Source organism: Spodoptera frugiperda, chromosome 9, assembly GCF_023101765.2.
Source record: "Spodoptera frugiperda isolate SF20-4 chromosome 9, AGI-APGP_CSIRO_Sfru_2.0, whole genome shotgun sequence".
NCBI lineage: Eukaryota > Metazoa > Arthropoda > Insecta > Lepidoptera > Noctuidae > Spodoptera > Spodoptera frugiperda.
In genome coordinates, this window is record NC_064220.1 from 6,085,150 (window position 1) to 6,100,033 (window position 14,884).

General features: G+C 36.5%; 1 protein-coding gene across 1 annotated transcript; it reads left to right on the top strand.

The window, feature by feature from the left end:
• The first annotated feature begins 8,779 nt into the window (after positions 1 to 8,779).
• LOC118271480 (three prime repair exonuclease 2-like) lies at positions 8,780 to 11,188 on the top strand. The gene is made up of 2 exons (XM_035587579.2): positions 8,780 to 9,306; positions 9,400 to 11,188. The coding sequence occupies exons 1-2, from the start codon at positions 8,871 to 8,873 to the stop codon at positions 9,582 to 9,584; spliced, it is 621 nt and encodes a 206-aa protein (XP_035443472.2). The 5' UTR covers positions 8,780 to 8,870; the 3' UTR covers positions 9,585 to 11,188.
• Positions 11,189 to 14,884: the final 3,696 nt, after the last annotated feature.

Here is a 14,884-nt window from a genome sequence, read left to right on the forward strand (position 1 = left end):
AAAATTATTTTTATTCAAACTACCTCTATTTGCACAAATAATTATGAGGGTAGAATCATGATTAAAATTATAATTAATAATTCTCTCCAAAATATTACCAAAAGTACAGCCGGGCATACAGTGATTTATTATTGATTGTCCAGGGTATTTACTTGTCAATAAGGAACCTAAGTTTTTACCAATCTCATCACTGAAGATCACAACATTATTGTTATTACAGCTAGAGTTATTATTACATTGGCTAGGAAGTAATAAACTGGCACCATGAGACAAGGTGGTATCACATGGTGGCAAAGTACAAGCAGGCAGTACATTGCTGGAATCACATTTCTCACATTGGTTCTCCTGTGATTGTGACCGCACTAACTCATCCATCGCCAACATGTATTCTCTCATTTGTTTTTCAGATGCACTATATTTGTTGGTCATGGTGTGCAACTTTGCAGTTAAATGGTCTAGTTCTAACTGTAGGTTGTTGGTGTCAGTTTCATACTTCCTGTTATTTTTATTTAATCTTGAAGAGTAAATATTTAGTTGGTTTAGAAGCCGGAAACGCTCTTTATTTAGTTTAACATTTTTTATAAAAAACTTTTGTCTTTTGATCAATCTGTTGGTTTTTGTTATAAATTTATTGATCTTAATATATTTTTTTAGTTTATTATTACTAAAACAAGGATTTTTTTAGAATGACATGAATCACTTTCACCTGTTAAATCTATAGTCAATGGATTCAAGTCTATTTGTTGTGATTGAGAAGCACGGGCTGACACCAATTCGCTGAAGAGACTGTTATTCAGACTGGCCGTGATGTTGTGGTTAATCATTTCAAGGTGGCTAATTTGATTATTGGCCTCATGTAGCTGATGTTCTAGAAGAGCTTTACTATGTAATGTTTGTTCGTACTTGTAGTGTATTACAGATAATAAATGTAGCACGCTGGCTGGTGGGAATGCTCAGTGGTGGGGAGTGCGGCTAGCGAGTCGCTAGCCGCTCAGTCACTGTCTAGCCGCCGAGCAGTTAAGTGCATTACTATTCAACCTGCTGTTTTATTCCTGTGTACATACCCAGCGAACCCTTACAAGTGGCGACCCTGCCAGGATTACAAAACCGTAAGGTATGTACAAAAATTCCAAAAATATCGAATTAAGAGGTAAATCAGTGACTAATCAGTTTTTATTCGTTGAGATATTCCTTGTAGCTTTATATAACTAGGAATGAATATGAACTTTATACTGTTATTGAATCTTGTTACATAAAATTCATACGTCATAATTGAAATAAAATAACCTATGTCAGTTCAAGATAAAATTAAATTTAAAACTATTCAGCAAATACAAATTTATTCTTAGTCATCGAAAAATTTGTATAATAAACAATTTTCCGCCATTTCTTTTTAAAAAAATCTCGACGTTCCATTTTTAAACAATTATTTTTAAATTACTTCATTTACTTTTTGGAATCATAAAAGAGGTTTAATATATGAGTAATACTTAATAATTAAATAATATTAGGTTAGATGCATCTGGTGTTCCCAGTGGTTGTTAACACCTACTTAAATAAAATTTTAGTTATGCCACAATAATTGAATTGATTGGGTTATTTAGCTTTCGTATGCTATTATTTTATTGAAACCAGCATTCTGATTAACCTTTTGACTACATTAATTATATACACAATTAAAGAACTATAATTTCGGTTCAATAATAATAACAATGAATTTCCGTAATTTGTCTTTTGGATCACAAAACGAATGTTTCAAGATAAGGCTGATTTTGTTACTCGATTGGTACCTAAATAGTCGTTATTGACTTACCAATGTACCTTGCATGAAAATATACCACGATAGTTGTTGGTGGAACAAAACCGTTTAATGATTTGAATGTCAGTGTTATTCAAAGTAGCTATTGTTACAATAAATTATTATTCATTAGACAAACTTTTTGAGAACTTTTAGCTTATTTACTGTTATATAGTATACACCTAAATATGTTTAATTTTGATTTCTGTTCTGTCAACATAAACGTGGTTATCAGAGGTAGTTTGGGCAACCAAACGGTACCTAAAAGATCTATTATATGATTGGTAAAACCAACATGTATAATTATGTCGACAAATGCCGATTCATGGAGATCTAGAGGTAGTTCGATGAAAATCGGAACGGTACCTATAAAAGGATATTAATCCTTTGTTGCAGGTAGTCAAAAAAAAAAAAATATGTCACACCTACCGCCACTAGAGTCCTTGGACTGTGATGGGGACCCGGCTTCGGTGGGACTACGGTGGGAAAAGTGGAAGCGTGCGCTTGAGTTGTACTTAATCGCTACTAATGTTACCACACCAGAAGCAAAAAGAGCTGTGCTCTTACATATGGGTGGTTTAACCCTGCAGGAAGTTTACTATAATATTCCTGGCGCACATTTAGAAACTACTGCCGATGATGACAACGATATTTTTACAGTTGCCATCAACAAACTAAATGAGTATTTTGCACCCAAACAAAGTCGGGTATATGAGCGTCATTTGTTTAGACTCATTAAACAAGAAAGCGGAGAGAAGTTTGATAAGTTTCTTGTTAGGCTTCGACACCAAAGTTCGAAATGCAAATTTACTGCCCCTGATGAACATATGATCGATCAAATCACTGAAAAATGCGAGTCAGCCAAATTAAGAAAAACAATCCTGACTCTCGGTGATGACGTTACACTGGACAAAATTATATTCGAGGCAAACGCTTTGGAAACAGTAAACCGTCAACTCAATAACTTTGGTTTGCCAGGACCTAGTAAAGACCTGTCAGTAAATAGAGTAGAGACGCGTACGAGTAAAAAGAGTTCGAATTCTAATTCTTGTTCCCGTTGTGGTGGCACTCATTCAAGTGATAGTAAGTTTTGCCCAGCCCGTGATAAAAAATGTCTCAAGTGCGGGTTTATTGGACATTTCCGAAAACTGTGCAGAACTAGGGCAAAGAAACGAAAATCAAATGATGATACATCTAAGTCAAACCAGTATATACATCCTGATAAAAAGTTAAAAAGTAAATCTGATGAAGTCGATTACATTTTTCAAATTGAAGGTGACGACACTATTAAATGTGTTCTTGGGAATGTCTTAATTGACATGTTAATTGACTCTGGTAGTAAATATAATATAGTTAGTGACGTAACTTGGCAAACTCTAAAAAGCAAAAAAATTCTAGTTGAAAATCAAGTAAAAAACCCGAACAAGACATTCAAGGCCTATGGAAGTCAAAACCCTCTAACAGTTCTCGGCGCATTTGATTCTACCATAATGGTTAATAACGGATTGCCTGGCATCAAAGCAACTTTTTATGTTGTAAAGGACGGCACAAGGAATTTACTTGGAAAAGATACTGCTACTAGACTCGGAGTTCTGAAACTAGGAATAGGTGTTAATGCAATCGATGGTAGGTTTCCTAAATTTAAAGATGTCCAAATCCATATCCCTATAGATATGTCTGTCAAACCGGTCTCTCAACCTTGTCGAAGAGTTCCAATACCCTTGGAGGCTAAAATTAATAAAAAAATTCAGGAGCTACTTGATTTAGATATCATAGAACCCGTAAATGGCCCTTCTGATTGGATCTCTCCCCTTGTACCCGTTCTAAAAAGTAACGGAGATGTTCGCATCTGTGTAGACATGAGGCGAGCAAATCAAGCCATTATTAGAGAAAAACATCCTTTGCCCACTATGGAACAGCTAATACCAAAGTTCAGAAATGCCAAAATATTTTCTAAACTGGATCTAAAAAATTCATTTCATCAATTAGAGTTGAGTGAGAATTGTAGATACATCACAACATTCATTTGTAGCCAGGGACTGTTTAGATACAAGCGACTCATGTTCGGTATTTCCTGCGCTCCTGAATTTTTTCAGAAGAACTTAGAAAGAGTACTTTTGCCTTGTACTGGGGTGGTTAATTTTATAGATGACATTGTCGTCTACGGTAGCAATGTGGCTGAACATGGGGCGAGGTTAAAACAAGTTTTACAGGTTTTAAAAGATAATCATGTCTCTTTAAATGATGAAAAGTGTGTTTACGGGGTTTAACAAATAGAATTCCTCGGGCATCAACTGTCTTGTGAGGGAGTAAAGCCCTTAGATAAGTATATTAAAACAATTGACTCCTTTCGAGTACCTAGTGTCATTGAAGAGGTACAAAGCTTTTTAGGGCTGGTAAATTATGTAGGAAAATGGATCCCTAATTTAGCAACATGGACTGAACCTTTACGCGAACTTTTAAGATTAAAACTGAACAAGGGTACTAATATTACTTCTCATTGGGGTGATAAACAGTCACGCGCATTTGAAGGGTTAAAACGGGCTATGACACAAATTAAAACCTTAGGATACTATGATCCACTAGACCGCACCCAAGTATACGCTGATGCTAGTCCAGTTGGGTTAGGCGCTGTACTCGTTCAGCATGGTAAGAATGGGCCGCGAATAATTGCATTCGGTAACAAAAGCCTCTCAGACCGCGAAAAACGTTATTGTCAAACTGAGAAAGAAGCTCTTGCTCTAGTATGGGCAGTAGAACATTTTGATATGTATTTGTTTGGCAAGGATAGTTTCGAACTCATCAGTGACCACAAGCCTCTGGAGGTAATATTCGGGCCAGATTCTAAACCATGTGCGAGAATCGAACGTTGGGTTCTCCGCCTACAGTCGTACAATTTTAAAATTGTCTATAGTCCGGGCAAGAAAAATATTGCGGATTCATTGTCGCGATTGTGTGTCGATAATAGTCAGTCTCCAGAACCTTTCGATGACGATAACTATTTAAATCTAGTTGTTGATGAATCTCGTCCTACCGCAATCACCTTGCGTGAGCTGACGCAAGCATGTGAAGCGGATCCAGAACTGAAATTAGTTAGAATTGGAATCTATAATAATAACTGGGAACAAAGCGTCAGCACTTACAAGATCTTCGAACATGAGCTTTGTTTTCAAGATAATTTACTTTTGCGAGGGAATAAAATCGTTATTCCGTCTATTTTGAGGTCGAAAGTTTTAAATGCAGCTCACGAAGGTCATCCGGGTATCGTAGCTATGAAAACACGACTACGATCCAAAGTATGGTGGCCCAAAATCGATAGAGACGCAGAAAATTATGTCAGATCTTGTAAGGGCTGTACTCTAGTTTCTGCTCCTAATCCCCCGAATCCCATGCGCAGCCGTGAGCTTCCAATACAACCCTGGATTGATATAGCCATAGATTATCTCGGACCCTTACCGACTGGACATTACCTTTTAGTCGTTATAGATTATTATAGTCGTTATAAAGAGGTAAAAATTACAAAAACTATTGACTCAACGCACACAATAAATATACTGAAAGAGATATTTTCTCGATTAGGCACACCCGTGAGTATTACTGCTGATAACGGCCGACAGTTTATTAGTACAGAATTCGATGATTTTTGCAAAGAATTCGGTATTCAGTTGTTCCATAGCATTCCTTATTGGCCACAGCAAAACGGGGAGGTTGAAAGACAAAACAGGGACATATTGAAACGGTTACGAATAAGCCAAAGCCAAAGGTCCAATTGGCAAGAAGATTTACTTAAATATATGACCATGTACAATAGCACTCCTCATTCTGTGACCGGTAAATCTCCTGCTGAACTTTTTTTCAGGCGTAAATTCAGAGACAAGCTACCTTCTGTGTTAGATATTGAATTTGCAGAAGTAGATCTAGAAACAAAGGACAGAGATGTGGAAATGAAAACAAAGGGCAAAGAATATGCAGACAGAAAAAGACAAGCAACTGAATCAAACATTGAAGTCGGAGAAAAAGTATATGTAAAAAACACCGTGAAGGAGAATAAGTTAACAGCTACATTTAATGATGCGCCACATACGGTACTCAATAAAAAAGGCAATGACGTTGAAGTAGTAAATGATGAAAATGGGAAACGACTTCGTAGGAATATAGTACACTTGAAGAAGGTCGAAGGTAAATGGGAAGTATGCCCAAATAAATATTTAGAGAACCATAATAATGAAGATGAAGAATTAAGTGAAAGAGAATAACTGATTTTTGGCTGATTTTGTACCTTGTTATTGTTAAGTGTTAATATTGTAGTATTGTGATTCTGATGAGCATCCTAGAATAATATTTTCAATTTTTCAAATTTTGTAAAAGGTAGATATGTAGTGTATTACAGATAATAAATGTAGCACGCTGGCTGGTGGGAATGCTCAGTGGTGGGGAGTGCGGCTAGCGAGTCGCTAGCCGCTCAGTCACTGTCTAGCCGCCGAGCAGTTAAGTGCATTACTATTCAACCTGCTGTTTTATTCCTGTGTACATACCCAGCGAACCCTTACAGTACTCAATGCTACACTGACTGAATCCGTCCACAACAAATTGGAGCCTATCCCGAGCCTCAATGGCTTCAGTGTGTTGAGTATGTAACTGAGCCATTTCACATTTCAGTTTCTTATTATTATTTAAAACGTCTAAAAATTCCTTCTCATTGTCATCTCTTTCCTTCAGCAGTTGATCACACAACTCTTTTGAAGCCTTTAGTTCGCTCAAAGCCAGGTTGAGTTTTGACTCCTCTTGGCGAGCATGGGCTTTGCGAGTTAGAATCATATTGAAAGTTAGAGAAGGAGACAGTAAGATGGAAGTTATGTTAATAATTTGGAAAATTGAAGTTGATTTAGTTAAGAAAACTGCTAGAAAAGTTAAGTAGTTTCAAACAAAGGAGTTGTGTCAACAACCGCAAAGAGGTTATGTTTACTAATATTTTTAACTTATCAGGCCTTATACTTGAATTTTATTTAGTGATATTGTTGTAAATACGATTATTATAATGCAAAATAGCCTATTTCGTTCAAATTATACAATATTTTACCTGATATTGAGATGACAGTTTAACAAATTCCTTACGCCGGTAACCGTAAATTTTCCAACTTCATCAATTTCACAAAATCACTTTAAAAATACGAAATCTTCTTAGTATACACTATATATTATGTATTTCCTCAGTGTTGAGATTGTTTCAGAGATTAATACACTAAAAAAACATAAATTAAAGAAAAAATAATACGGACAGTAACAAATCAGCTGTTTACCCCAGTGTTGCCACAGCAAAAAAAAGCTGTTTGTAAACGTACCCACGACACAGGAGAAAATCCTAGCGTGGGACAACGCTTAAAAAAAGGCAGTTTCGAGAAAAATCTTAGTCATTAAAGGAGCACTTCGCGATCGTTTCTCTTTATGGGATACGGCGGCAAACGAGCAAACGAATCACTTGATTGCTGTCACTTAACTAACACACTAGCATTTAATGGAGAACACGGTGGTGTTTACCTAGAGGACTGAATAAAAATAATGATATAACAACTTATATTACCCCGAAATGTAAGACAGAAATGCAGTTATGTTTTTAAAGAAACGCAAAATTACATGATGCGAGTATCTGTGGGCGACGCCGATTGCTTCCAATCAAGTAATCTATTTGCCTATTTGCCGCCCTATACCATAAAATCAAAAATGAGTAATTTGGCGAAGCTCTTGATCAAAAGGAAGATAAGACAAGATCACGAAGATTTTCTAATAACCATAATGTAACAAATTATAGTTTTGATGGGCCTCTCAATGGACACTGAAACCAAAATCGTATCGTTGTGAAACTTAGGAGTAGTTGTTAAAAGAGAATGTGCAGTTCTTATGTCCGGGGTTCAGTATGTTTGCAATTTATTGATTTATTGATAAACGTTTTGCGGCTTGAGATAATATAGTGATAACAACGGGAGTGTACATATTAGTTAGAATTGGTGCATATCTATTGCTTGGAACGACGAGGGGTCGCGGAGCAGGGAAAAATGGGCGCGGCTGTTTGTACTTAGTAACAGAAAAGTGCAAATTTTTTTCAAGTGATTTGAAGCAATTTTTTTCGAGAGTGTTCACGTGATGTACATTAGTTGTTCACTGCTTGGCTATAAATAGTTAACTTACGATGCCAAGTCTTCCGTTTGATAGTTCCAACACTAATGGCCGCACTACTATGCTATACCTTGGTATGTGATGTGCAGACGGTCTCAATATTAATAAATGAAAAATCTATATAATTAATCTGTAGAAGGGTCAATTCTGTACATTGAAAATATTGATAAAATAAATAGCAGGGGCTGTTACTGGATCGATACCAAACCCAAATGTGTTATTTTTTTTGTCTGTCTGTCTGTCTGTATGTTCAGGCATCACGTGAAAACTAACGGTTCGATTTCGATGAAACTTGGTATAATTATACCTTATTATCCTGGGCATAAAATAGGATACTTTTATCCTGAAAAAATACGTAGAAAAAAATCTTAATTTTTCAGTTTTATACTACAGAACGCGAGCTCAACAACAGTAGCTCAATAGAGGAATCTCCTTAATTATTATGGGCCTAGCCGTATTTGGGTCCAATGGATATTTATAACATGTCATTGTCAGAGTTAAGTGCTCCCACACAGCAGTTATATAACATTATACAACATTGTGTAATTTGTTTAAACACAAATGTTATTGTTTCACAATGTTGTATAACGTTATATAACCGCTGTGTGGGAGCACCTTTACTCAAAATGGAGAAATAAAACATCCACGCGAATACGCGCGGACGGAGTCGCGGGCGGAAACTAGTGTAAAATGATAAAATAAAATGTCAATGACTACTAATATAAGTGGTTATCTTCAAAGTATCGTTCCATTTTTTTTTTGTTATCTATTCCACTGGGTAGATAACAAACGAGGAGGAAATTGCAAAAAATATTTATCATCAGTCTGTTCATAATTTTTATAACGTTCAGTAGTCGTGTGTTTTGCTAGAACCGCAACTTTACTTTTTATTCATACAATGTCGGAACAATGTGCAAAACCTGTTGCAACGTACGTATTTTTCGATTTGGAGACAACCGGTCTACCGGAGCCGAAGAGAGGTATTATTCCAGACATCATTGAATTGAGTATGGTAGCGGTCAACCGAGGACATTTTCTCAAGGCAAATCCTGACGAACTGCCACGAGCGCAACATAGACTATTACTGTGTTTCAAACCAGAAAAGGAGATGTCCAAAGAAAGTGTAGAGCTATCAAACCTGACGAACTCACTACTCGACCAACAACAGCCTTTCGACAAGAACACCTGTGAATTGATTAACGGATTTATCAAATGCCTGCCGAGACCTGTCTGCCTGGTCGCTCACAATGGATTTGAATTCCATTTCCCCATTTTAAAACATCACATGAAATTAAATGGAGTCGAAATGGAAATTGATGTTAACTGTGCCGACGGTATTTATGCGTTTTATGATCTTTTCGATAAGAAACTAGCGTACAGTGAATTAAAAAGACATAAGTTTTTTTATAACTCTGTACAATTTCCAGATAAATCATATAAATTGGTTGATATATATGACCGAGAAGTACAGACGCCTCATCTAGATTGCAGTAGGAGTCAGCGTCAAAGCTTCCAAGCAATGAAGATAGCGTTAAAAAAAGCGGAATTTTTTGCTGATTGGGTGGATCGTAATCATTGTAAATTCTCTGAAATTCCTAGTTACAAAATTTAGATGTTCTCATTTAGCAACTAAATGTAGATTTACCTCAGATTTACCACCGACTTGAAAAATATCGATAAAATTTTCTAAACGATAAAGTCTACATACAAGATTGTACACATTTTAATACGATTTTATCATCCCCCCAAGTATAGTAACTTTAAATATCAAAACGCGATGACAGTCGGGACAAATTGAGTCTTAAGTGTGGGAGAGCCATGCTTCGGCACGAATGGGCCGGCTCGACCGGAGTGATACCACGGCCTCACAGAAAACCAACGTGAAACAACGCTTGCGTTGTGTGAGTGAGGTTACCGTTTGCCCAATTCCCCCCTTTCCTATCTTCCCTATCCCCGATTCCCCAACAACCCTTAAATTCCTAACCCCCAAAACGCCGGCAACGCACTTGTAACGCCTCTGGTGTACACTTGCAAGTGTCCATGGGCGGCGGCGATTGCTTACCATCAGGTGTGTATACCATTTGTGTTATAAGTCCCATGTAGTAGAGGGTAAGCTCTCATCTGGCAGCCGCACTGGCGACCACTCGACCAACGAGATAATTATTTATATTAAAATATATTTTTTATTCTGTTGCTTAGTGAAGTATTTGTGTTTATAGAAATAAGATGTCCTAGTATAAGAATAATGTTTAAAGCTCCTCTCGCCAATGTTTAAAATGCTGCGATACAGGATTTTCCTAGTGCAGGCAACTAACTTTGTGAGGCTAATTCTAGTTATTTAAGATATATTTTTGTATTTTACATTTTTGAATTATGAATAAGGTATTGTTTATTTTTCATTAAAATTTTATTACTATTCGTATTCGTAATTATAACTTGCAACGTCGCGCCTTTTATCCCGGAAGGGGTAGGCAGAGGCGCACATTACGGCACGTAATATGGCTATACAATGTAAACCCATTTTTCATCATTTGTGTTACAAGTTCCATGTAATAGGGGGTGAGCCTATTGCCATATACTGGGTAGAATTCCAGACTCTGTGCTGCTACTGAGAAATTTTCGAAAAGCCTAAAAAAGTCCAGCTATTGTCCGAACCAGGAAATTTGTCCGGCAGTGGAACTTGCGACCACTCGACCAACGAGGCAGTCAGTATTCATAATTATAATTTAGTATAAATCCATAATTTAGTCTTAAGTACTTATGAATATAGTCAATACACTGTTGCATTATTATTAGGTTTACTTGTAATAATAATTGTATTTGGTGGCGGTTAATAAATAAATAGGTACATGCATGAAGGAGTACTTTCTCTCTATGTAAGTCTGTTTCTCCTTTCATTGTTTTCAGTACACACTCAAACACACACACACACACACACACACACACACACACACAACTCAATATTTTATGTATGTATATATGTATATATTTAGTATATTGCTAGTGTTTTTTCTTTTTGTGCACACATCTACCCCTTATCTGTTTTCTTTTTAATTTGTTCCATCCAAAGGTTGTCTGGAAGAAATCATCATTGTGTGATAAGACCGCCCATTGTACGCATATTACTTAAAATGTATGTAACCTAGGCTACTTAAATGTGTACAATAAAGCATATATAAATAAATAAATAAATAAATGCATTAGTTATTATCCTTCCTTGAATGGTTTAAATATAACATACATTATCCATCAATTCAAAAGCTAGAAGAACTAAAAGGTTATTTAATTGTTTTTTATCCAGTTAATACGAGTAAAATCCAAACTTTGTATTTTTTTTTTAATCATCTACCCCTTATCTGTTTTCTTTTTAATTTGTTCCATCCAAAGGTTGTCTGGAAGAAATCATCATTGTGTGATAAGACCGCCCATTGTACGCATTTTTTTTGCGGGGTTTTTGTCCAACAAGGATATGTCAACCCCATCATATCTTATAACAATAATAAATTCATTTGTTATATAAAAAAAATAAACTAAACTGAATTATAAATAAATCTATAAATCTGCTCCTCACTGCTGAACAATAAACATTAACCTACACAATTTTTTTGCAGCTTTTGATTTAGGGTTGGCTAAAATCAAGCCTACATCCAGTCTATTTAACTTCAGTTCATTCAGCAACGAGTCGTGTTCATTCTTATCACGGACACATTCCATCAGCAATCCAAACTTTGTAGTGTGGCGACACATTGACAAGTAACAAGTGACAGATGACAGAAGTCGCACATAGACTATCGACGAGCAAATCAACGGATGACGTCATAAATATCCTGCATCGCACATATGAAGTTTACATGCTGTTCCCTAAAGTAGATTAATAAAATATCAATCATAAAAGCGTTGTTTATATTTTCCTCGTCGTCATCACGCCTTTTTATCATTTGGCAAAACTGTTTGTAATCATGAGTACAATCAAGAGTTTAAATATCGTTCGCTAAATAGTAAAAGTCACTCTAATATACATTTTGAGAAAAAGAACTCATTTTTTAATTTGTCCTTTATAAATTTGAACAAAAAAAGCGAATTTCAGTGTATTTAAAACTTTATTACAAAACTAAAATTATTTACAGACACTTTTGAAACAAAACCAATTTTAATAAAAAAACCGACTTCAAAAAATATATATTCCAAAACAAATTAATATGAACTAAAAAGTAAAAAAATATTGCGTATTTTTCTACAACTTAATAGATTAACAGTTGATCTATTAGTTACTATCTTTACTAACTCATCATACACATTATAATGTAAGTAGGTACAATTATTGTTATTTCTGGAGTCGGTGTCAGCCAACTAAGATAGGTTTGTTATTTATAACTATTATCACAACAAAACATTACAGTTTTACACAAGTTGTAAGTAGGTAGTTAACCATCACTCCGCCCGTGCCGTGCTAGTTGTTGGCGTTTCCTAGGCTGACACCGACTCCAAAAATAACAATAATTGTACCTACTTACATTATAATGTGTGTGATGAGTTAGTAAAGTTAGTTGATCTATTAAGTTGTCGAAAAATACGCAATTATTTTTTTACTTTTTAGTGCATATTAATTTATTTTGGAATATTTATTTTTTTAAAGTCGGTTTTTTTTTGTTAAAATTGGTTTTTATTTCTTGATTTTTAGTGAATTACTTATTTGAGTATGGGTAGACCTATTAAACGCGCTGCTCATATGAGACAGCGCCGTTTAAATGAATAATATTAATATCTATCCACATTGACGCATAAGTACATTATTTTCAAATGTATATTAACCTGATACCCTTACTTGTGATCTGCTGAGCCGACAGCTGACAGTAACCTGTTCATAAGCTACATACATAGTCAGTTGTCAAACACACAAACAGATTGGATACCCACATATACAGTCATGTAATTCAGACAGCACATCAAGCTACCCATTATTCTATACCAAATATGCTACTATCTGTCCTGATTTTTATGGCTACTGAGAAAGATAAGCTATTATAGCTTGGAGCTGCGGACAACGTTAAAGGTTACCGAGGCTCCGGCTCGAAGCAGGAGAAGGAACGGGGTAGTTTTTAGTCAGTAAGAGTCTAACACTCCCTCCCGCCTCACCCAAATAATAAAATAAATATGCTTTATATACCAACCTGGGCCTGTGTTTTTGTCCATTCATTTTATAAAATATATTGCCATTGTTTATACATACTCGTAGTCACATTACCCATCTGTGTTATCCCACTGCTGGACTGTAGGCCTTATACAAAAAGGTTTGCCAAAATATTCGTGTTTTGACGGGCAAGTGATCCCCATTATAAAAGGTTCAGGTTAATCAGAGACCTCTCTTATGTCACCCGTGGAAAGTATAGGATTGGTGACAAAACATATTCGGCATTGCTGTTACCGTACCGTACAAGTTCTTCACAAAAAATAACAAATATTTTTTTTCTTTTTAGAACATTGAAGCACTTTTTTCGCATACATTTTTTAAGCAGTTAAAAGTTATATTTTTATAACCGCTCAATGAATATTTCATGGAAGTACCTAGGAGTGCTGTAGTTAAAATGAAGCTACGTCTATAGGTTAAGATGAGCTGAGCTAGAAGAAATATGTATATAGAGAACATTTTTTTTATGGAATTGGTGGCAAACGAGCAGACGATTCACTTGATGGTAAGCGATCAGCGCCGCCCATGGACACCCGCAACACCAGAGGAGTCACAGGTGCGTTTCCGGCCTTTTAAAAAGGAGTATGCTCTTTTCTTGAAGCTTTGGAGATCGTATCGGTTCGGAAATACCGTCGACGACAGTTCATTCCACAATTTTGCTGTGCGAAGCAAAAAGTTTCGCGTAAAATGCACAGTTGTGGCCTGCCAACCATCGACTGGAGCATACACAGCATCAATATTAATAGCGAATACATCACTCATCTCCGTTTCGTAGATGACATAGTCGCAATGGCACTTAGCCATTGCGACTATTGTTTTTTTTGTTCAAATTTACTGGAAGACCTGAACACCATGCTCAGCGACCTCAACCGTTTTCCAACAGGTGGGCCTTAAAAGCTCAGCGCGCGATGGAGAGAGCTATGCTCGGAGTATCTTTGCGTGACAAAATCCGAAATATGGAAATTCGCCAAAGAACAAGATTTACAGACATAGCTCTCAAAATATGCAGGCTGAAGTGGCAATGGGCAGGCCACGTCGCTCGGAGGACTGATGGCCGCTGGGCCAGGAAGGTGACTGAGTGGCGACCGCGGACCGGAAAATGCAACGTGGGCAGACCTCCCACTAGATGAATCGACGACATCGTCAGAGTGGCCGGGAGCCAGTGGATGCAGGTGGTGGCTTGTCGCTCTACGTGGAGGACTATGGGAGAGGCGTTTCTTCAGCAGTGGACGTCTCTCGGCTGATGATGAACCATCAACATTTATTGTTTTAAAATCGTGTGAAACTAATCCTCAAACTCCTAAAAAGCCGGCGACGTATTATAATTCGTCTAATGCTGCGGGTGTCCATGAGCTGCAGCGATTGCTTGCTATCAGGTGGTCCATCGCTTTGTTTGTTAGCCGCCGTCCTATCCTATAAAAATACACCTTCTTTCAAATATTACAAATGCCAAAGCGTGTTTGTTGTTTGATCTTCGAATATGACCACTTTCATTAAAATTGATAGTCAAAACCTTAAACTAATATGAAACAAAAACAAAGGCAAAACGCGTCATAACATATTCGATATTAAACTGCAAAAAAACACATCTGAGCTCATTTCATTTCTCGCTCATCTCCGCCTACCCCTCAGAGCTAACACCCGTAAAGCTTATCTTCACGACTCTTTGGACAGTAAACAACCCCTCAGTGCTTTAACACCGACTCTTAATGTGTAATAACTTG